Source organism: Natrix helvetica (assembly GCF_964273705.1).
Source record: "Natrix helvetica genome assembly, chromosome: 1".
NCBI lineage: Eukaryota > Metazoa > Chordata > Lepidosauria > Squamata > Natricidae > Natrix > Natrix helvetica.
In genome coordinates, this window is record NC_138548.1 from 303,923,067 (window position 1) to 303,947,738 (window position 24,672).

General features: G+C 39.6%; 1 protein-coding gene across 1 annotated transcript in view; it reads left to right on the forward strand.

Annotated features, from left to right (window-relative positions):
- ATG7 (autophagy related 7) overlaps window positions 1-24,672 on the forward strand; it is a 107,539-nt gene that overhangs the window by 42,506 nt on the left and 40,361 nt on the right. The window contains exon 17 of the mRNA XM_081934904.1: window positions 16,806-16,928. Coding sequence (XP_081791030.1) covers window positions 16,806-16,928 — 123 coding nt within the window. The remainder of the gene's footprint in view (window positions 1-16,805; window positions 16,929-24,672) is intronic.

Below are 24,672 nucleotides of genomic sequence, written 5' to 3' on the forward strand. Positions count from 1 at the left end.
AAGCCAGATTCACTTAACAACCATGTTGGTAATTTAACCTCTGCAGTAATTCACTGAACAAAAGTGGCAAGAAAAGTCATAAAATGGGGCAAAACTCACTTAACAATTTTCTCACTTAACAATATGAATTTTTGGGCTCCATTGTGGTCATAAGCTGAGGACTACCTGTATTCATAAAATGTCTATTAAAAATCCAACTACATACTATTTTAATGAGCAGCATCAGCAAAAGAAGTTTGAAGGTCTGCTTTTTTTAATGTTTATTTATATTCCACCTGTAAATAGCTCCAGGTGCCAAAGATGCATACCGTGTTTCCCCAAAAATACGACAGGGTCTTATATTTTTTGACCCACGAAATATGGTCTTGGGCTTATTAAAGGGGGAGGGCTTATTATTTTTCAGGTGCAGGAAGCAGCAAGCCCACCAGCCCCACCCTCTCCATCCCACCATCTGCTTGCCTGCGGCCACAATGACCCAAGTTTTCCTTGCATCCTGGACTTCGCCTGTCCTGCTTGCTGGCCGCGGAACAGCTGACTCTGCTGCTCTGGCCTCGCGGAGAGGGGGGGCTCTTCCTGGCAGAACGAACAAATACACACACACACCTTCCCCCTCCAAGGGAGCGGCATCCCTTCACTAACTTGCTTTCCAGCTTCATTCTCCGTTCCACGTGCAGGACAAGAAAAGTAGACTGTGTGCCTATGTAAAAAAAATACCAGAAAATACCTTCCAAGTTCTCGCAAAAGAAAAAAATATCTCGCGAAGTTGGGAGTAAACTAACAAACTACTTTTCTTGCCCTGCACGTGGCAGTGGAGAATGGAGCAGGAAAGCAGGTTAGTGGAGGGATGTGGCTGCCTTGGCGGGGGGGGGGGGGGGGGTAAGGGATCTCTCTCTCTCACACACACTCACACACCATCCTCTCCTTGGCAGCTCTCCACAGACGCAGAGAAGGCTTCGGATAGAGCATTTGGGGGATGTGCGTCTGCGCTGAAATCCCAAGGAAAGAACGATTGCCAGGAAAAGGGGTGGTGGGGATTTTGCCTCTTATCCTATGTCAGCGATGGCAACCTTTTTTGGCTCGCGTGCCACAAGTGGGGGGAGTGCAGGGGGGTCGTGTGCGGGCATGCCGCATCCATAATGTAACGCATGACCCCCCGTGCGCATGCACGAACAACGCACGACCCCCCCATTTTACATGCTTTTTCGCCCTCCCCAGGCTCCAGAGGCTTTATAGGAGCCTGGGGAGGGCGAAAAGAGCCTCCCCCACCCCCCCAGAGACCCTCCGGAGACTTCAAGGACCGTCCGGACGGTCCCTGAAGCCTTCGGAATGCTTAAAACGACCCTCCAAGCAAAACGGAAGTGACTTCCGGTTTGATCGGAGGGTCGTTTTAAGTGCTCCGAAGGTGTCAGGGAAGCCTCTGGACGATCCCTGAAGCCTTCAGAACGCTTAAAACGACCCTCCGAGCAAACCGGAAGTGACTTCCAGGTTGCTTGGAGGGTCGTTTTAAGCTCTCCGAAGGCATCAGGGAAGCCTCCGGACGGTCCCTGAAGCCTTCGGAACGCTTAAAACCACCCTCCGAGCAAACCGGAAGTGACTTCCGGTTTGCTCGGAGGGTGGTTTTAAGCGTTCCAAAGGCTTCAGGGAAGCCTCCGGACAGTCCCTGAAGCCTCGGGGGGGGGGCTTCAGGGACTGTCCGGAGGCCTATAAAGCCTCTGGAGCCTGGGGAAGACGAAAAATAGCTTTTAAAAAGGTGAACTCAGCTGGCCAGCACGCGCATGCACACTGGCCAGCTGACAGGGCAGCGTCTCACGTGCCCTGACAAATGGCTCCGCGTGCCACTTTTGGCACACGTGCCATAGGTTCGCCATCACTGTCCTATGTGCTGAGCTTCAGAACAGGGTAAGAGGAAGGAAAATCTCCCCTCCCCATTTTCAAGCCGTTCGCAAAAATGACTCATTCCGAGCCTTCAATCCTGCAATATGCTGAAGGCTCAAAATGGAATGTTTTTGCAAACCGTTTCAAAATATGGAGGGGGATATTCCTGCCTTTCCCCCTGTTCTGAAGGTCACAGACTGACAAAATCTTCCCTCCCGCATGCCTTCAATCCTGGATAATGTGAAGGCTTGGAATGGGGAGGGGGGATTTCGTCTCTTACGTATTCTGTTCTCAGTCTGTGCTGACCTTCAGAACAATGGGAGAGGCAGGAATATCTCCCTCCCCATTTTCAAACCGTTCGCAAAAACGCCCCATTTCGAGCCTTCAATGTGAATATGCAGGTGAGAAGCTCCTACCTCCTGTAGGCATTAAAATCCATACTCTTGGGACATTGGAAGAAGCCCTGCGAGGAGACGCTGCTGCCGAAGTGCAGGAAATCTCTCCCCACCACCAACCTGTAGATCGTCCTTTCAAAGAGGAGTTTCACCAGGATGAAGAGGTGGCTGAAGGCGGCGTTTGTGTCACCTTCATCCTGGTGAAACTCCTCTTTGAAAGGACGATTTGCAGGTGGGGGGGGATTTCCTGCACTTCGGCAGCAGCGTCTCCTCGCAGGGCTTCTTCCGATGTCCCAACAGTATGGATTTTAATGCCTTCTTTTCCTGTTCCGTGGACGGAATTGCGAGCTGTGACTGTCACCGTTAGGCAAGGAGGGCATGAGGCATTTGGGTTGTGTTGCTTGGGCTCCGGCTTCTTTTGCAGCAGTGATTGGCTGCAAAAGCGACCGGCATTTGCTGTAGGTAGAGGCCTGAGTGGCACCCGCGAATCAGCTGTTTTGTGAACGGAGCGGCCCAACTGATCCGATTAAGGGGCCAAGAAGCCCCGAGGTGACCGGGGAAGGGAAGGGCTGCCCCCTCTTCTAGTTAAATCCACCCCTTCACTAGGGCTTATTTTAGGGGGAGGGTTTATATTTTTGCCCACTGCGAAAATCTGGCATGGCCTTAGTTTCAGGACATGTCGTATTTTGGGGGAAACACTGTAATACTATTACCACCTCCTGTTTTTCACACAATAGCAACCCTATGAGGTGAGTTGGGCTGAGAGTGACTGACCCAACTAGCTTTCATGCCTAAAGTGAGATTAGAACTCACACTCTCCCTGTTACTAGCCTCGTACCTTAACCACAAAACCACTGGCTCTGTTTCGGAACATTTATTTTCTAACTTTTTCTGATTTGGGTTATATCACAGGCGGATGAATCTATTTAAATGTTTCCTTACATTCATGGTCTCCTTACTATTTGAAATAAATAGTGTTGAATGAAAATATTTTGTGGTATTACTATATACATAAAGATGCCATTTGACTTGTTAAAAGTATAGCAAGCTTCAAGGCTATAATTATCTCAGTTATGGAACAATCTTCTCAAAATTATTTTCCTTTAGCCATCTTATTTGAACCGGATAAACCTCAAGCATGCTTTGAGGTAGTCTGTTGGAGAAGGAAGATTCTCTATTTTAACATCTATGTCTTTGAATTTGGAATAGCTGCCGATTATATCTATTATATGTTTATATAATTTTATGGTTTTATTTTCTAAATGTTTATAAATAGTTCACTATAATGCTGAGCAACAGTATGCAACAGTATGAATAAAAATCTATGATTTCTTTTAAAAAAATTGGATTTTTAAATTTAAATCAGATTTTTTTATCAAATTTATTTTAATGAAATGCTTTTGGAGTAAAAATCTATCTAATGGTAGTTTTTTATTCAAGGTACAATAATAATTTAGTTTATTCAGCATGAAATGGAGCTTAGTCCATGAGGCTGTATATTCTGCAATATTGGGATGTTTCTGTCACTTTCTTTATGACAGCATTTTGTATTTATTTTATCTCAGTATAATAAGCATTTACATTTGTTTATTGTAAGCTATTGTAGTAGGACTCAACTGGCCAATCAGAGGCCCACCTGCCGTGCCCAGTCACCTGACTCCTGAGAACCAATAAGGGAATAGGAGGTTCTGTCAGGGTTCGATGGAAAGTATCGATATGGCATTTGTTAGAGAATTGGCTGGAATCTGGGAGGAAGGAGTGGCCTCCTTAGAAATTGAGGGGCTTGGTTAGAATTGTGTGAAGGGCTTTTTAAATTTTATTTTATCATTTTACCCTGTGTGTTGTATGAAGAATCCTATTTAGCTACAAGATACTGGCTACCAATTATTATTTTTTGTTTCCCCTTTGGTGTTTAGCAAAATTTCCTCTTCAATCCTCTCCTGTGGAAAGGAGAAACTACTTTATAGGGAAAGGCTGGGGGCAGCAGGGAGACCTATTTTTTCTAGTCACTGTTCACTCACAGGTGCGTTTACCTCATAACTGAAGTACTTAGAGGTGGGTCTGATTCAACCCTAAGGGCACACATTTCCTTTATTGCAGCTTCAAAGGGCTTTCTACCAAACCCATGCAAATAAAACCATAAATTTGCAATTAGTTAACTTCAGACACATAATAGATAAATTCCAAGTTAATATATATTTTAAAGGAACAATTATGACTCAAATTAAGGATTCATAGCTTGTCAATTATTCAGCCTCCCTGTGCTGGTTTTGCAACCCTGAGCTCATGGATGGATGGATGGATATAGCCATCCACCCATCTATCCATCCATCCATACATACACACACACAAACACACACACACACACACACACACAAACACACACACTGCAGTCCCTATAAAGTTCTCTTTATTTTTCATAGCATAAGCAACATTTATGATCATTTATATAGATCTGAATGGGATAAGTATTTATGGAGAAAAACTGTGTGTCCTGCCTTGAAATTCACGAAGGAGGAAAAGAGTTATAAATTTTAGAAAACTCTGCTAGGTAGCAACTATTAGATTAGCTAGAAAAGCTAAGCAGCTTCAAACCTAGCTAAATGTTAGCCAGATGGTAACAAGGCTGCAGGCTAGTCAGGATAGTCAAAAAGCGTTCTGGAAGAACTCCCATATTACTGCCTTGAAAAGTACATGTCCATGTTGTCACTAAGGATGAAACCACTTGAAAAAGACATTACTTATGAAATACTATTAAATAAAGCGTACAAACATTTGTATATGATTATAGTTAATTTACTTATAAAAAGAATAGCCTGATGTTCATTAAAAATAACCTTAAAGCAGGATATAGCAATAGAGACCAATGAAACAATATGAAATAGCTCCAATTAAAGGAATCAGCCAAGAACAACAACTGTAATATATTAAATGCTGCAGATTGAGGTCAATCATAAGAGTTCTTCTCTTTTTCAGTTCTGTTGAATGGCAAGATACCTGCGCTCTTATTGTAATTGTCAATAATTTTGGCGTGTTTATTTGAATATGAGGTAAAAAGTTTATTTGAATATGAGGTAAAAAGTTTGCTTAAAATTATTTTAAAAAACCTGTCTCTTGATGCAATGAATGCAGAATGGCTGTAAATAATTTTTAGATTGCTGTGAAATTGTATAAGATAGCACAATTAACTGTAGAATTACTTCTGCAAAATGTGATGGTGACACTAAGTTAACAGGTGGCATCAGAGGTGGGTTTCCTCCGATTTGGCCCGGATTGGGTGAACCAGTAGCGGCAGTGGCGGGAGGCTCGCATGTGCAGAAGCATTGCATGTGCGCGCATGAGCAAACCAGTAGTAAAAAAAATGGAAACCCATCACTGGGTGGCATGTCATATGCATGGATAGTTAGGTTATTGAATTGCTCTCCCCTACATGTCACCCAGGTGTCCCAAATTGTCTCTGGACAGCCTTGTTAGGTATGTAGGGGGGAGGGAGGGAAAATAGAATCCTCCAATGAGATAGTTCTCTTGACGGCAAGATATTGTGGAATATGTTGCCTGTATGTTGGTGTATGGATCTCTTTTTCATTGATTAACTTTGAAGTATATCTCTACCTGTTGTGATCCAAAAACCTTTTGCTCTCTCAGGATTTCTCCATCAGTTTGGCACATTACATGTTGTTCTTGCTTACTGATTGAGGTTGTGATAGCACTAAATGAGAGTTTCTTACAACATTTCCTCAAATTTCCAGCCATCATGGTGTTCCTAGAGTAATGTGATTACATCCACCCTGGACTTCCTATGCTCATGCTGCACAGTCTATCTCTAGGCCTTGCTATGGTTGTGCTGTGCTGTCTGTCCCCTGGCCTTCCTGTGTTTGTAACCCACCATGCTGTCCATTCTCCGATCTCTCTCTCCACTCATTTGCAGCTTGCACTGCACTCCCCAGGCCTTCCTGACTTCACGCATGGCCTGCACTGGACCTCCAGGACCTCTTCCACTCCCCAGGCCTTCCTGACTTCAAGCATGGCCTGCACTGGACCTCCAGGACCTCTTCCACTCCCCACTACTCTGTAGTACCTCCCTGATCCTCACCTTGAATTCCTATCATTTCCCATTTAACAAACCACATGTCTTGAGCTTACAACAGCTCTCAGGATGGTCAATAAGTGATGTGGTTATATAACATCACACATTTTAGTGACAGCAATCTGGTCCCAATTGCCACCATAACCTGAGGATTACCTGTGTATTCTGCTACATTATTGCCTGTGGATTTTTATACCGATTCTTATCATTTAGTGTTTTATTTTCACAGTTCTTTATTGGATTTCCATAACTTGATTTTTTTTCCCTATGGAAGTGTAAGCCAATAATTTTCTGCCACCATTGCAAAGCTTGCTTCCACTTTCACAAAAAACTGCTACATTTTTAAATGTTGGAAGAAAGTAACAGAGATGTTCTGGGCTTGAAGATAAGGCTGCCAAGAATGCACCACTAAATATAAGTTTTATTCCACTCCCAGGCATGTGGCAGAATCCAGCATCTTTCATAAAGACTGGTTTCGCTTCAGTTTTCTATCTATCTTTGCTCCATAGGCTCATTGCAGTCCTTCAATGGGCTGCATCCCTTGTATTCTGTTTGACCAAGGCTATTTTGTGGGTAGTTTACAGACGTATTTGGTTGCATGCCCTGCGAGCAGTAGCAAAGGTAGCTAAATGTCAATCTTTGTGGGCATTCTATTTCAATGAAAATGTAAAATGTCTTCATAAGATTATTGTATTATTCAATACTGAATTTGTGTAATGGTTGAATTGGTGAGACGAGAGCTCCTGATTATCATAGAAGAGGAAGCCATTTTACAAATATGATGGCTGAGAAAAAAGAAGTTTTGGGGGTTTAAAAGGCAGCGTGTGGGGTTGGGTGGGAAGACGTATGCTATTAGACACAGAAGTTCTTAACAGGTGATCCTTTGCAGTAAAATTAATCAGCTAACCTTTTAGAGTTTCCATGGGAGTTCTGAGCTAAGAGAGAGTTATCCAATTATGCCTAGTATGAAATCTTGACAATTTGATATGTGGATGGAGTTCAAGATTAAAATTGGAAATGTGAATAGTGTTTGAACATTTAGAAAGTAACTGCATGTAGAGCAGTTTGCGATAACAAAATGCATTCTTGAATTTAAAAAATCACACGTATTCACACCAAAAAATATAAGGGGAGATGTAGATGTGTAATTTGGGTCAATAGGCTTAGAGGTTGCCCCAGTCTGCCACCATTGCCATCTCCCCCTGTGGTATTTTACACGCATAATCCCTTTAGATCAGGGGTGTCAAAGTCAAGGCCCGCGGGCCAGATCCTTTTGTGGCTAGGGAGTATTATTTTAAGAATTACTTTTGACTCATAGAGCATGACCAGTGATGATATCACCATTGGGGTAAGGCTAAAATTTTAGACCTCTTTTTTTGGGGGGGGCACATTGGAAGATTCAGAGAAGATTCAGTACCAAGTAAGTGTTTTAGGTATAGCAGAGGCTTTAATTGTTACTATACTCAACTGAAAAGGTTTTCTCTCTCTCTCCAAACAATGACTTTTAATGTTTGAAGAATATATTAATAGAGGCAAATGTATTTTCATGTCTCATTTTCCTTTGGGCATGAGGTGGGTGGTTGCTGTTATTCTGAATAAATATCGTGTTAGAAGGAAATAATAAGAATTATGACTCTGATAATTATATTTTGATGCCAGACTTCAACAGCCTGGACTCGAATATCTTGGGGAATGTGAATTACCCAATCCTGGCCTAAAACCAGGCATTTGGCTCTGCTATACATGCCAAAAAGCCATCCCAGTTAATTTACTACTACTGCAGCAAACAAGTAATAATCAGAAGAAAAGTTAGACTGCCTAATTCTAGAGAATCCTCAAGCGAGGACTTGGATCGTTTGCAGTTTTCTGGAATGATTGGCCATTTTTGAGAATTGCTCAGTAATCTTCAGCATGCGCCAATGTGTTTGGTAATCCATATGTATGCCCTGAGGTCTCATATGACTGTATTTTTCAAATGAGGTATTGAATGGTGCAGCTACTTTGTATTGTGATTTTTAAAATTGTAGCTTTTGAACCCTTCCACACTTTACCAGCTTTCCCAAGTATACTGTCTAAGACATATAATAGAATTCATGAGTAGAATAGCCATTGCTGTAAGTTTTTAGATTAATACAAAATTATTTTTTGTTGGTTGGCTGGTTCTTTGTGCCGCCAATCTCATCCAGAGGCGACTGAATGGCTTACAAACATTAAAACCAGAAACATTAAATGATAAAACAATAATAACAATAATCATAGTTATGCCAAATATTTATCATTAAAAGATCATGTAGGAGCAAGGAGCAAGAAGACCATGAGTGGAGGTGAGATCTTATCTCAATCTACTAGCCATCTCCAGAGTGATACCACACATTGAGGCCCCAGGCCTGCTGGCAGAAGTCTTCAGGCCCTTATGAAGGTCAGGAGGGTTGGTGCAGATCTCACCTCAGGGTTTATGATGCTCCAAAGGACAGGAACCATGGCAGAGGAGGCTCTTCTCCTGGACCCCACGTGCCAGAATTCCTTGGCTGATAGGGTCCGTGGCATGCGCTCTATCGTATGGGTAGGGTGAGATGGTTCCTCAGATACCCATGTCAGACAGGGCTTTAAAACTAATAACCAGCATCTTGAATTGCTCCCAGGAGCAAACTGGCAACCATTACAGCTTGCAGATCAGCGATGTAACATGGGGCAGTCTGGGGGAAAGGGGTCTCAAGAACTATTTCAGCTGTCATATTCCACATCAGTTGTAGCTGCCAAATTATCTTCAAAGGTAGCCCCATGTAGAACACATTGCATTAGTTCCAGAATGAAATGACTAGGGCTTAAGTGATTGAGTGCAGGGACTCCTTATCCAGGAAAGGACACAACTGCCACATAACATGAAGTTCTACAAAGGCTCTCCTGGCCACAACTGCCACCTTATCTTCAGTCAGGAGTAGAGAGTCCAGGAAAATTCCCACGTTGTGCACAGAGTCTGTCTGGGGTGGTGCAACCCCGTCCAGAACTGTTAAGAGTCCTGTATCTCAGAGCTCCATGCACTCAAATCCATTCAGTCTTACCAGCTGAAGCTTGTGGCCCTCCATCCAGGCCCCCATAGTCTGCAGGCACTTTGGGATGGGCAGCATCAGCATCCCTTGGGTCACTGGAGTGGAGTTATAAAATTGGGTATCATTGGGACATTGATGATACCTCAACCCCTGGTGGTACATAGTCTCACCCACAGCTTCATGTAGATATTTAAATGCAGTGGAGAAAGTACTGAGCCCTACAGCATACCCACAGAGGACTGCCTATGGGCTGGATCTCCCACATCCTAGTAACGCTGATTAGGACCAACCTTGGAAAAAGGAGCCAAATCAGTGGAAAAGTGTGCCTCCCATCCCCCGTAGCTGTCCCCAAAGGGTGCCATCGTTGATGGTACTGAAGGCCACTGAGAGGTCAAGAAGAGCAAGAATGGCTGCACTACCCCTATCTTACTCTCGCCAAAGATCATCAACAATCGCGACCAAAGCTATTTCCATCCCAAAACAGCCTGAATCCTAACTGAAAAGAATCCAGGTAATCCATTTCATCCAGGACCCCCTGAAACTGAAACTGCCAGGCAACCACTTTTCCTACTACATTCCCTAGAAAGGGAATATGAGAGACTGGATAAAAGTTGTCCAGGCAAGGTGACTTTTTAAGCAGAAGGCAAACAAAGGCCTCTTTAAAAGGCCCCGGGAACATCTCCTGCAGTGAGTAATTAATCACTGCTTTAACCACTCTGACAGTTGCCATCTTGGAGACTTTCACCAACCAGGAGGGACAGAAATCAATAAGCAATTGTACTGACAGCATTGAGGGCCCATACACTTCATGTGGTCCAACTTGATTGAACTGATTTGCACCGCATTCTAATTGGGAACGAATCCAAGTGATTCGTCAGGTGTTGAGCAAATTCCTCTGAACATGAATATCAAAACCCTCCTGACCTAGGAAGGATTAAGTGATCCAGAACAGGATTGCTGGGCAACATTCTGCGGATGCAATAAAGATGGAAAAATAGTAAAGTTTTGCCACTCTTACTGCCACAAGATAAGCCTTGATAGCGACTCTTAAGTCATGTCAGGTTGGAGTCATCTCTCATTTTCCTGCAGTGGTCCTGTAGACGTCTTGTTAACCCTTTTCAGAACCCAAAAACTAGTCCATGAATCACTGGGAGGGTTAGGAGCAATGGGTCAAGAAACACTACACAGCATAAACCTGTCCAAATCCTCAGCCACCCTCTAGTTTCAGGACACCACCAGGAATTTGGCAGGACCATGCAGCATGGCCCCTGGGATAGCCCCAATTTTCTCTGAAATCTACTTGGGGCCATCAGTTGCCGGGGCAGACTGCACAAATTTGTCTGGTCTCCCTGCAGAGGGGGGCAGCATAAGAGAATCTGAAGGACAGAAGGGTGTGATCTTCCCCCATGACTGGGGGAAATGGACACATTCCCCCCCTCAGGGCCTGTTCCCATTGCCCTAACAAGAAGATCATATTCGGTTTGTGGCCACTGTCCTGGATCGGACCTGCGATAATCTTGGATAGACCCATAGCTGCCAAAGTAGCCATAACTCCTGAGCGGCTTCCAAGTCCAACTTGCAGAAATATAATTATAAACTTTTACCTGTTGCTAGGATGCAGTGGCATGCTTTAGCAAGTTAGAATCGTCTATGATGCCATATTGTAGTTTGTTTGCCTTTGAACATTGTCAGGTGCAAAGAATCAGGATCATGCATTAAATTCCAGTTAAGCTGATTTATTTACCAAGCCTTTACAAAAGAATCTAGTAAAACGTTCAGTACTAAATTGGCACTACAATAGACAAGAGTTAATGGAATTCAGGAGGGACTAGATTTGGGCTGCTCGTTGGAACGTAGTGACTCTAGACTAATTCCTCTCTTGACTCCAACTCCAAACTCTGCCTCTCCCTCTCCTACATGTGTAGAGTAATATGTACTTGCAATACATGATTTATATTTGAATGTGTATGAATCAGGCTTCTTCAACATATCACAATTAAATCACACCATGGTAAAGTGATTTGTGAGCCCATTCAACAACTGCTTGTCATTATCTTCACATAAAACCAAGCTGAAATAGATCACATTTTTAATTAAATTAGAATGTTTGTTAGCAATTGGTTCCTATTTGTTATGGTTGAATAATTCTTCTGCCTTGATTGGCTGTAATTCTGGTTCTCATACTTTGGCTTATCTATTCTATGATGAATGGAGAGAAAAATATAAGGGCATGATGTCTTTGCCATGATTATGATGAAAATAATAAACAATGCACTGGGTCCCAAGCCTGGAAAGGTTGAGTAAAAGCAAAATTCTTGCCTAAGGGCTGTATTTTCTTAATCTATCCACCGTGGATGGCATGAATCTCCTTTTTTTTCCATAGGAATAATGAATTGAATGCCCATGCCAGGAAATGGAGCCAGCATATGGCTCTCTCGGGAACACAGCAAGCCAGAATGACACAAATGAATGATATTTGAAACATATAAAGTGTTTTGCATTCCAAAAGTGGAAATGAGATAGAGAGAAGTGTCAATTAGTTTTCAGAACATGCCATACAGTAGGCAGCTGTTTTTGGTTGACATCAATCACAGCACGGAAGTAATCTGCCTTACCTCTCAGCCAGGAATTGACATTTCAGAGCATTTTTGTAGGCATCAGGAATCAGCAAAATACGTTAACTATTGCTGCAGATTCTCTTATACATGTCAACAATTCCTGCTTTCTTAGAAATTAATATTAATATTATATTTTATTAATATATTAATAACAATAAGTTTTCATAGCTACATCTTCTGAGAGCATTTTCTTGTATTCATCAGTTGTTTTTATTTAAGATAGTAATTACAGGAAAATGAGACTGTTCTAAATCCTCATGCTAGAGAAATACAGCCAAAAATGATGCCATTGCTTGCTTTTGGTCTGTAAGTATCCGAGTATTTCAACACAAACCCATCCTCTTTCCCTCCCATTTTCCTGTTTGTACCTGGCAAACTGTTTATTTTATAAGCTTTAATTTTGTATTGCTATTATTATTGATTGTGTGCACATTTGCAACTATAATAAATACTGATGCAAGTCAGGTCTGATAAATATTTGACTAGGGGGAATATAGTTAGTGTGATTCTTTAATGAAATGCCAAGTGAATATAACTATTGTGAAAATAGCTATATATACATCTTTGGTATGTTCAGTTGGAGGGGTTCGTACATTGCTCTAATGTGATTTGTTTTTTTGTATGATTGATTATCTGAAATACTGTCATTTTTATATAGCATCCTTCTGACCAGATTTTTATACATGGAAAAAGGCAATCAAAGTTGTTTTCAGCCATGCTGCTCAAGAGGAAGAGCCATTGTTTTCAGCTAAACTGGATTTACAACCGTATTGTGTGAATAGCTTGTTTGACAAAAACAAGCCTTGTTTGGGCATAGCATATAAGTGCAGGCAATGTGCTGTGAGCAAACGACTCTTGTCTGTACTAATTGCTGTAATTATTAGGTAATGTTACTAGTTAATAAATAACCTGTATTTTGTGTAGCTGGAATCATAGTTCAATTGCAAACCTCAGTGAAGTCTACTGATAATTTTATAGGCTGCTCTTGAAAATTATAGAAATCTTTAGTGTTTTATTCATAATTGTACAATTATTAACAGTAGCATATTTGTAACATCAGAGTCTTTATTATTCACACACACACAAATACGTGGCCTTGTTTGGAACCTTCTAGGACTTAGGAGGCTCATTATTCAACAATGTCATGTGACTAAGCACAACTCTCAACAAACTCCTTCAATTAATTTTTAGTGGCCATTAGTGATTTGCCTGTTTTTTTTTTTTTTTTGCATACTTCGTTTAATCTTATTTCAGCTTCCTTCAAATCTCTTTACAGTTCATGAAGACATATTGTCTTCCATTCATGTGATGGAGGACCAAGTTATGTCCCTAAGATTATATTTCACTTCTGGAGCAAACTTTCTTCTCAGATAGGCAAATATGATTGCTTTTTTAAAAAAAAAAAAACCTTGGTGAAAGACACAGTAATTGTCATGCCCCCACTAAGAGGTCCATTGCATTCATTCTACTCGTTCTACTTATTTTCAAGTCGATCTCCAGGAGTAAGCTTTTAGAGTGGCAACTTTTGAAGTTATTATATATTTGTTGTTTTCTTCCAAGCCTCCTACTACGTCCTACATACCAAATTGTCTGGCTGCTCTCCTGCCTCTGAATTTTCCAACTCAGAGAGGGTTCTCAGATTTCAGCTGCCCCATTGTTGGCACTGAGGAAATTGCTCTAATAACCCTATACTGTTTGAGTCCAACTAGGTCAAAAAGAAAAATAGTTCCAAATTGTGTGACATTTATTTTATTGCCTACTGCCCAACATTGTTTCTATACTTCAGTAAAAATATTTTTTCTCCATACAACAGAGCTTTTAGTTTATTTGAGTACAGTGTTCAAACTTCATAAAAGAGACTATATTTTTCATATCAAATAATGCTGCCTAGATACTTTTATAGATATTGACATGAATATCTATCTATCTATCTATCTATCTATCTATCTATCTATCTATCTATCTATCTATCATCATATTCATTTGAAATTTTATGGAAAATCCATACCTGAACATTATATTTCTGATGTTGTAATCTGCTATTCCTTCAGAAGGGGTCTGTTCCTTTAGTCTACTAATGAGTAAGATGGCAAATCCATTGTGGTCTTGATTTTCAGTAGTCTACTCAAATGTAGCAGGATAGTGCTATCGTTGGCAATCTTAATTACAATGCTTTCAGTCCACCACTGCATCTGATGTGTGAAGCATCATAGCACATGAACAAACTCAAGTGTCTCAACTTTTGAAGGTATCCGGTGCTTCCCAAGGCAGTCTTAATGCCAGTCTGCCCAGATTTTTTCAGACAGTTCTGTGGGAGTCTGCTCCATAAACAAAATCCATCCCTCTTTTGCACTTTACTTTGTAGATCTCTGTTGGCTGTGGCTGTCATTCATCTTCATCCTGACAATTTGTATAGGTATAGAAGGGTGTGCTCAAGGATGTTTTTATAGTTATAGAAGGATGTACCATTCTAGGCAAATGGTATACCTTTCTTTCTTTATGGCATTTAACAGATTCTGTGACAAGCATAAGTACACATGGCTTTGGAAGCAGTAAGACTGCAACAGCAGTTCTAGGTTGTGGTCTTGTAGTATATAAAAATTGATGCAGAATTTATTTTATTTACTGAATTTGTACATTGCATTTCAAAATAGGTAGCTGTCTTTCATAAGGTGGCTGGGAGTAAAAAAAATATACACTTAATTAAGCGGGTACCTTGAATAAACATAACTGAGTTTCAAATAACACTGATTTTGTTATTGTCTTGGGTGACATCTGTGAAAAAAATTCAGCTGCTCACTGCTCAGGTCTGAAAATGTGCCGCTCAAACACTATACTTTTCCGCGCACACTGAAAAAAAATTAGAGGGAACATTGATAAGACACTCGGGTTGCCCAATTTATTCTTGCTAAACATTCCTCAAAGAGTTTTCAATTTAGTGCAGTCATAAATTACAAGACTCATAAACTGTCTAGAATGGTCCCAGGTGAGACAGGCAGCAAATACTCTTATCAAATAAATAAATAATGATGGAGAGACATTTGTTCTTATTCTAATATTCATTTCTTGGATCTTTGAAAATGAAAGTTAACTTTTCCTAAGTTCCTTACCTTAATTCCCCCCTAAAAGTCTTTGTTGCTTGGAATGTATGCGCACAATCTTTTTAATAATCACTCTCAAGGCTTTTCTAAAGGCAAATGTTTTCATGAAGGCCTAATTTACATTGTCCCTCGTAATTTTCTTGTTTCTGCCAAAATTAAACTTAATCTTCCTCCCTCTGTGTGTGTGTGTGTATCTGTGTGTGTCTGTCTGCAGATAAGAGCAGTCTGTTCTATCTTTGGAAGAGCACTTCTGGCTCTGCTCTGAGGAGAAATGTATGGTAGTGATAATACTACTTTGATTGTATTTTGCTTGTCCTGGAAGGAGTAGTAAGCAGTAGTTTGTTATCGAACAGGCTCTGTACCCATCATGAGAAATCCTTGGTGAAAGGGGCTGCTCTGGGAAAAAAATGACCAGATATAATAAGAGCATAGCAAAAGAATATTAAAAGAGACCAGCCTTATATTAGGCTTATTATATGCTTTTTAAGAAATGTCTATCAATTGTGAAAATTAACATAAAACAGAGAATAAATATCACAATTAAGTCAGCATTAGCCACGTCCTGATTCATCTTGTACTTTTTACATATTTATTTTTGTAACGCCACAAGAAAATGAATATACCCTGCTAGCAATTGCAGATAAGAAAATGTACAGTACAACATTACTGTAACATTTTCTTAATTCAATATTTACATTTCGTTTCACTCTGCTTTAGAATATTTCAGTAGCAATTCATACAGATAAATAACTATTAACTTATTTGTGTTTACTTGGTTTTGTTGTCTCTTTATTCTTGCTATGAATATATATGATTAGAACCTCTAATGCAGCGAAGGCGAACCTTTTTTGGCTCGCGTGCCACAAGTGGGGGGAGCGCAGGGAGGTCGTGTGCGGGCGTGCCACACCCATAATGCAATGCACGACCCCCCCAGTGTGCATGTGCGCACAATGCGTGACCCCCCCATTTTTACATGCTTTTTTCGCCCTCCCCAGGCTCTAGAGGCTTTATAGGAGCCTGGGGAGGGCGAAAAGAGCCTCCCCCGCCCCCCCGGAGGCCCTCCGAAGGCTTCAGGGACCGTCCAGAGGCTTCCCTGACACCTTCGGAGCGCTTAAAATGACCCTCCGAGCAAACCGGAAGTGACTTCCGGTTTGTTTGGAGGGTTGTTTTAAGCATTCCGAAGTGACTTACGGTTTGCTCGGAGGGTCGTTTTAAGCGCTTCAAAGGCGTCAGGGAAGCCTCCGGACGGTCTCTGAAGTCTTTGGAATGCTTAAAACGACCCTCCGAGCAAACCGGAAGTCACTTTTTTTTAATGAATGGTTTCTGTTAAAGGGAAAATTCCTCATAATTCATGATTTTAGCAATGCCAGACCTAAAGAAACAGGCAAGCAAAGATTGTTATTGTCCAAACTGCTAGTTATCTTGAAATGAATAACCACCAAAATATGACTGAATGTTAATGTAGTGATCATATTCAAAGAATGTGAATGTGTTTTGTTTAAGCTGAAGTGAAAAATCTTGGAATTCATACCATCGTTCATTTAAATGGTATAAAAGAGAACTTCCATGTTTCTGTTAGCAGAAACACAAATATTTGCGGAAACTGCAATTTCTTACTTTGTAAATTTATATTAAGAGTCATATTCAAAAACTCTGATTGTTGTGCTTTCTTTTGGCAGGTCCTTGACCAGTATGAAAGAGAAGGCTTTAATTTCCTAGCAAAGGTTTTTAATTCTTCGCATTCGTTCTTAGAAGATCTTACAGGCCTGACTTTGTTGCATCAGGAGACCCAAGCTGCTGAGGTAAGGTTTCTTCAAACAAAAGAAAATAAGAGTAAGATTTATAACAACAAGTTATTGCTGTTCAGCTTCATTAATTAATAACAATTTAGGGTGGGTTTTTTTTACTGATTAATATTTTCACATAATTTGGATGAATCAGATTAATGCAGCAGTTAAAACTCATTTTTCCTTAGAACTCCATCAGATTATTAAACCATATATCCACCGCCCACAGTGGATTCAGTTCACTATTATTTTAAAGCTAAATAGCAAACGGTTTCTATTTAATTCTGCATATATGGAGTCATCTATCTATAACGTCACTAGGACTTGAAAACAACTATATGGCAAATATTCAATGAGTCAATCAATATGGGAGTGAATATAAGGTATGACTGAAGGAAAAATTTGCTGGTGATTTTTCTGGTGCCACTATTATGGTAAAATGGGGCATTTTAATTATTAGCTACTATCAAAATAATTGTTATAGGATAAAACAGCATTATATTTTTGTTTTCAGGTTTGTAAATGCTAGTTTATTTTAGGAACTGACAATATATTACCTATCCTATTTAAATATATCAGCCACCAAACTCCAATGGACTCTGTATATTACAAGTTTGTAACTCCAGAAATTTGTGTCTTCATAACTTACCTTATGTCCTTTCATCTATGTCCATCAGTGTACATAGTACAATGTTGTTGTCAAACATCCAGAGAAGAATAGATGCATGATGGAGACATATTATTTTTGCAGGGAAAATACTAATTTTTCATGTTTTTATCTCAAAGGCATCATGTTACCTTTTTGTGTGTGCACTGCCCTCCCCCACTACACATTCCATGTATTCCAAGTGCACAATGTAAGTAATAACTCAGCTAGTGTGGCACACTCAGTATTACCTTTACTTAATCAAGGTGTATCTTAAGTGCATTAACTTTGTAACAGCTGTCTGTATAAGGGGGGAAAATCATGTTATTTAGTCGTGTTCCCTTATTCACAAAATGAATAATTGATAGATCAAATATATTGTTTTTATGAAGTTATTAAATATGATTACATAAAAATTACTATCTACCCTGTATTATTTTCGGATGATCCTAATCTTGACCTTAATCTGTCAGGTAGGAATATACAGATTCAACTCTTGATACATTTATTTTCAACCTATGCAAAACATAAAAATGGATCCTCAAATATCCTGAGAAACATTCTGAAGTAGTTTGGAAGTTCCTGTGCTTTCTTGGCTTCTTTCCATTATGTGGCACATGAGAAAAGCCAATGTTGATTAATTTAAGCCATGATATCAGTGTCTCTGATACTATGCAAAATAGAGGTACACTGTTTCCTTCATGTCCTTCTCAGGAACTTAGTAAAATTATATGGTGGGCGGATTTTGGAAACAGGTAGATGTCCACCAATTCCTGAACCAAAATGCTGGGTGAGCTGTTTAGAGTGTTTGGAATATTGAATGATTACAGATTGGTCCTAGTTGGCAGTGTGTTCTTTCTTCTTTGTTATTGGTTCTGTTTTGGTATTAGCCATTGAGTCTCAATTTGTGAACTGGGCACCCATATAAATTAAGTAAATTAATAACAAAGAATATCTACAGACCATTACTTTTCAGTTCTTATGTGAATGCTGTTCTTCGACTAGTAAACTACCTGGCATTTCTCAAGAGTAATTTTTTTGGGAGGACTTGCAGGATTCAAAAATCCTAACAGCTACCTAAAGTTATCAAGTCCTAATTTCAACTGTAAATAGCTTTTAGGTCTCTCATAGTTTATTATTAGACCCTGAATGTGGCCTTGGTATAGACCAAAATAAAATATACTTTTTCTTTTTCTGATCTGTTTTGGTAAAGTTATTTTCACTGAGGTTTCACATTTCTGTTACAGGAAATTGGTTTGGAGTAAAGACCAGAGAGCCATTATTAGAGTGCATTTTTTCTCCTCAAAACATGGGTAGCTGCTGTTTTTTTTCCACAGTCTTATGACTCATGAACGCCTGGCTATTTAGTTTTAAAATCTGTCCTGTAAGAAGCATTGCCTTCTCTGAAAGAGAATCTGTCTTTTTATTCATCTAAATGTGAGGGAGAGTCTGAAGTCAATTCCATTTATAACTAGTAGTACAACATTATGGTTAGTTTGAATGGTTAAGATCATTGGTTAGTATTGAATATTTGTATCCTGTATGTCTCCTTCCTCCCTCTCTCCCTTTATTCATTAATTCTTTCATTCCTTCAAAATTATATGTGTCAGGATTTACACTAAGCATTAGTAAATATTGTAACACTCTAGTTAACATGCTGAGATGTAGTGGGATCACTTAACTAAATAAAAATAACTGAATATGAATTAGACAGTCTAAACATTGAATTGAAATATTGTAAAAGGGAATAAGAGGCTGAAAATCTGGCTGTGTTTTATATATTGAATACAGCATTTTTTGCCTACTGAAACCTCGCCCCATTCACCAAAATGATCATGCATAGCCTTTAGGAGGCTTTCAGAGTGCTCCTGGAGAGGACTTCCGGTTCCGGCGGCTACGGCGACAGGCAAGCCTTTGCCTGCTCCCGCTCTCCCGGTGGGCTTCCCCCGCTTCTGGGGGGGCACAGGACGCCCCGGAGAGGCGTCCTGCCGAGGGAACGGCTCGCGGAGGGTCCTGGCGTCGGCGTCGGCTGGCGGGGGCTTCTCCGCTTCGTTCTAGGCATCGGGGAGCAGTTTTGGAGGGCGCGCGTGCGTCTCGCTCCATGCCGATCGGAGAACGCACTCTTGAACGAAGCAGCGGCAGTATGGTGAGAGGCTTCCTTTCTTCATTCCCTCTCTTTTGAATTGATGGACTTTTCAGCACTTTTAAAAAGTTAAACTTTCGGATCCTTGCTAGAGGTGTGGCTAGAGGGAGGGGGATTTCCCCCCCTCCCTTGGACAAGCGGCTTGAGAAGATTTTGCTTTCACCCCCAGGGGAAGGAGGAGGGGGGAGAGCCAACTAATGATGCCTCACCCCCATAAAAGTGACTTTCATTGGACTTAGCTCCAGAACTTATGGGTGAACTGAGAACTTTCTGAACTTTTAAAATTTTATTATGCCTCTGAGCCCAAAGCTGGCAGGGCAAGATGGCACACTTCCGTTGTCTTCATGAACTGTGAAACCTGACTCCACCTTTAAAATTCAGGCTTCCGGTCTTTGTCACCCAGAGGAACCTCTTGTGGATTGTTATTTTTTGAACTCTTTGGAGAAAAAACTTTCATCTATCGCTAGAGTGACTAAAGAAACTCCCACCTGTCTGGATCCTCTGCCTTCTGAATTCGCCTGCCTGCTCTACTTCTCCAGCTGCCCAGTTTCTACTTTGACTGATCTCCTTGCTTCATAAACCATGTCTCCAAAAAGACCACCTCCTGGAAAGCCTGGCTTTGCTACTTCTGCCCCAACGTCTGCAACGTCTAGTCCAGCTACACAGTCAAAGATAACAGAACTGATGCAACCCAAGACTACAGAGATAGACTTTCAACAAATGCTTCAACAAATTTTACAGGGCCAGGAGGAAATTAAGAAACAGTTAAGGGAAATGAAAGATGAAATTAAAGAGAATCAAGCCCAAATCTTTAAGAACTCACAGAGACTGGACCTTGTGGAGGGTGGGGTGGCGGAGGCGAAAGGGGGGGTAGAGGCTTTACAGAAGGGGAACAAAGAACTTGACATCCAACAAATGAAAACAGAGTTTGAGAGAATGTCCTTTTATCTTAGATTTCAAAATGTAATAGAAGCAGATGGGGAAAATATAAGGGACATTATGACTAATATTTTAGCTGAATATATACACAAAGATAAACAGCAGATGGAATGGGAGATAGACCTAGCCTATAGAGTGAATTCAGCATATGCCAGAACACATAATGTACCCAGGGAGGTTCATATTAAATTCCTTAGGAAAACCACAAGAGATGAAATTCTGGGTGTACAAAGGGGGCAAACACTGACATACCACGACAGGGAGATAACCATTCTGAAGCAGATTCCCCAAAAAATTAGGGAAAAAAGAAAAAGCTATTCGCAATTGGCGAATAAATTATACCAGAAGGGGGTGTGGTTTAGATGGTTGATGCCTGAAGGTATGCTGATATTCTGGGAGGAGACAAGAATTAGAATCAATACACCCATAGAGGCACAGGCCTTTATGGAAAAAAATAAAGCGAACCTAGAAAAAACAGAAGACACTACAACGGTCATACAGGACACGGGAGGGGCCGGAGCTCTGCCAGCGGGGGGTGAAGGGGCAACACCAAGAAAGCTCAGATCACAAAAATAAATAAGAAAACCACAATGTTATAAACAGACCGAAAGTAATATTGAATTTACAACTAGACTATATATTATAACTATATAAACTGATTGAAAATTATTTTTTCTAGAATTAATATGCTGATTTTTTATGATTATGTATTAAGGTTTGATATTTTGATGTAACCCAGGAGTCTGGAGGGAGGGGGCGTCTGCCACACTTGCAACTGCCAAAATTTGTAACCATTCCACCTACCCTTTTCCGCATAAATGTTTTAAAAAAACAAATAAAACTTCTTGAAAAAAAAAAAGAGTGCTCCTGGAGACTGGGGAGGGCAGAAATGAGCGAAAACAGGCCGCTTTTTGCTTAATGTTGCCCCCACCCCATCCCACAGGAGCACTCTACAAGTCTCCTAAAGGCTATTTATGCCCTTTTTAAAAAAAAAAAAAACACGAGCTCGTTTTTGCAAAAAAATGCGCCATTTTGGGGAGCTCTGCAGAGTGCAAAAACTTTTTTTTTAATTTGCCTCTTCAAAATCTTGGTGTATCTTATACTCCAGTGCATCTTATACTCCAAACAATACAGTATGTATGAGGTACCTATTAGTGTTATTGTTTGTAGTTGAGCTTTAATAGGTTATCCCAATATCCAGCAACCCAAATTTTATGTCTTTCTGATATTGTACTTGAAGTTCCACTAATAATTGATACCCAAATCAACAGATTTTTCCATTTTGCATTTTTTGTAGGATTATACTGTATTCCTTTCCCATTCCCTGTCTTCAATATATCTCCTGGGGTAGCTACATCAATAACCCAAACATGGTTCTTTTCAGGGAGAGTAATGCCTGGTGTATTACGTCCCAAGTATTGATCAGTCTAACTTTTAAAATTCCATACAAATTTTGTTTTATCATTTTCAGTGACTCTGTGATTTCATGTTTCCAATAATTCATACTGTTTTTAAATAATACCTTTTACATAAATAGCAGAGTAATATCTTCCCAATATTTTCCTCATGCATTATTATCCTTCAGAACTGTCCTATTTGTTTCCCCCTGCCTCAGTATTTTGCTCCACAGTCTGAAAGAGGCTTACTGAAGTTGGGTCTAGTGTTAAATTTTTAATTTGACTGTCCTATGTTGCCAGCATCTCCCCACCCATTTTTAGCATCTACTGCTTCTCAAGTGACTCTTATATATTTATATATATATATATTTAGAACTGCAGTTCTTTTTCATATCATAACAAAGGTAAATGTTATTAAAAGTAATGTATTTCCTGGGAAACCTGGAAAAACAAATAATTGAGAAGTATCAGACTAAACAAAGAAAAGAGATCTCTTTGAATTGTAGTGCTGGGGAAAACATAAAATTCCTTGGACTGTAAAAACAAATAATTGAGTACTACATGAAGTAAAATCAAGCTGCTCTCTGGAAGTACTAATAATGAAGTTAAAACCTAGATATTTTGGACACATAATAAGATGGCAACTGTCCTGATGACCAAGGAGAGGAGTTTGATTCATGGAAAAAATAAGACAATTGAAAAAGAGATTGATAAAAGTCAAGGTGGCTAGATGCTGTCCATGATACAAGCACAGCCTAACTCAAAGAAGCAATTATTGTGCTGATGGAAATTTCATGGTGAAATTATATTCAGTCACTGAAGAATCAGAAGTGCATAAATTTTAGTTCAGTAAAAGTTAGTTTAGTAAGAACAAAGATTTCGCAAAACCTATAAATATGATTTGTGACAAAACTATTATGGAATTCTATGGTCAAAAATCCCAATTTTCTACTTTGAGGCAGATTCTTCTGTAAGACTTCCATGACTAGCAGATCTAGCATACAAGGGCAGAAAATGGCTGCTGGGTGAATATAAATACAGTATTTACTATTATAATTAAACATGTTTCACAGAAAATTTAAAGGCATGTATGTTACTACAAACCTGTATTTTTTCACAGGCTGTAAGATATTAGAGAAGACTGGCTATAGGCAAGTTAACAGTTCTGAGGGAACCAACAATTCACCAGCCAGTTAAAACCAGAGTCGGAAACTAGGTTATATTTCACTCACAAAGTTCAGGCTCAAGTCAGAGTATCAAAGACCATATTCCTGTCTACTCTTGGGACTCTGGACCAATGCCAAACTTTGGGAAAACTGAAACCTACCACCTAAACTTGGTAGGAAAAGACTAGATAGAAGGATCCATTTTGCTCAATGAGGTGAATTTATCAGTGCTCCTTTTCTCTGTCCCTTGTGATCTTTGTTTGCTCCTTCTGTTTGCAGATTAACAGTTCTTAGTTTTGGACTATTTCATGTAACTTGATTTGTAACTGATACTCATAAACAGATAATTTATCTGCAGGCAACATCAATAAAACTTTATAGTTGCTGGTATTCTTTTGGCACTAAGATCATTTTAACAAGACCATCTTTTATGTTCATATAAGCAACCTTTTAAAATAAATCTCATTCAAATCAGTTGCAAAAGCATTTCCTTAAAATATATTTTCCATGTTGCTTGTTGTTCTTTACAGCAGGTTCCATTGCAGTAAATTATAAATAGCTTGTTCAAGACACTTTCTGTTAATAGCTTAAAAGAGTAAGAATTGCAACAACAAGTAAGAATTACAACATTTTTTTGCTGTAATTAAACACATAAATTATAGAACAGTTTATCAACACACAAATGAATAATTCTATGGTATATAAGCCCCTGTAGGTCTTTGGGATTGGAAGAGAAAGTCATAGTTTCATTTGTACAAATTACTTCCAGATGTAGATTTCATAAACTCATAACATCATTTCTATGAATTATTCAAAGCAACTCTGCATCTTGTACATTGAGTTTTTAAAATATTAATTCTATATGAATAACATTTGGTGTTTAAAGTTGTTTTCTATTCATACAAGATTAATTATGACACTAAGAGTATTTTAATTATTCACATCAGACCATGAAGAACGTATGTATGTATGTACCATAAGTATTCCCATTGTGTATGTACTTAACCTGACAGTACTTTTCTGGTACTTCATTGTGTGATACTATTATGATTTGGTTGTCCTCTGCATTGTGTTTTCCTCCTATTCTCAAGACAGGAGGAAAGTAAGATATTTGAGGAATCACTTTTCCTGTTCCTTCCTCTTGCTATTCCTTATAAAAAAGGCTAACAAAGTTGTTATTTTTCTTCACAATCATGACTGTATTGTGAGGGTATCCCTACTATAAACAGAAACAATTAACTTTGTTGAGGCAGAGAGAGTTTGTGAATGAGTCTTTGAAATAAATATTCATATACTAAAATACATATATATTTACCATGTTCAATAATATGCTGTTCATAGCATACATTTGTAAGCTCTGTTACTAGTTACTTAATACTTTTATTGATACAATATTTGCATTTCTCACTGATATAATTGAGTTTAAATGTGAGACAAAAATTTCTACTGAATCAGTGTTCAGGATAAT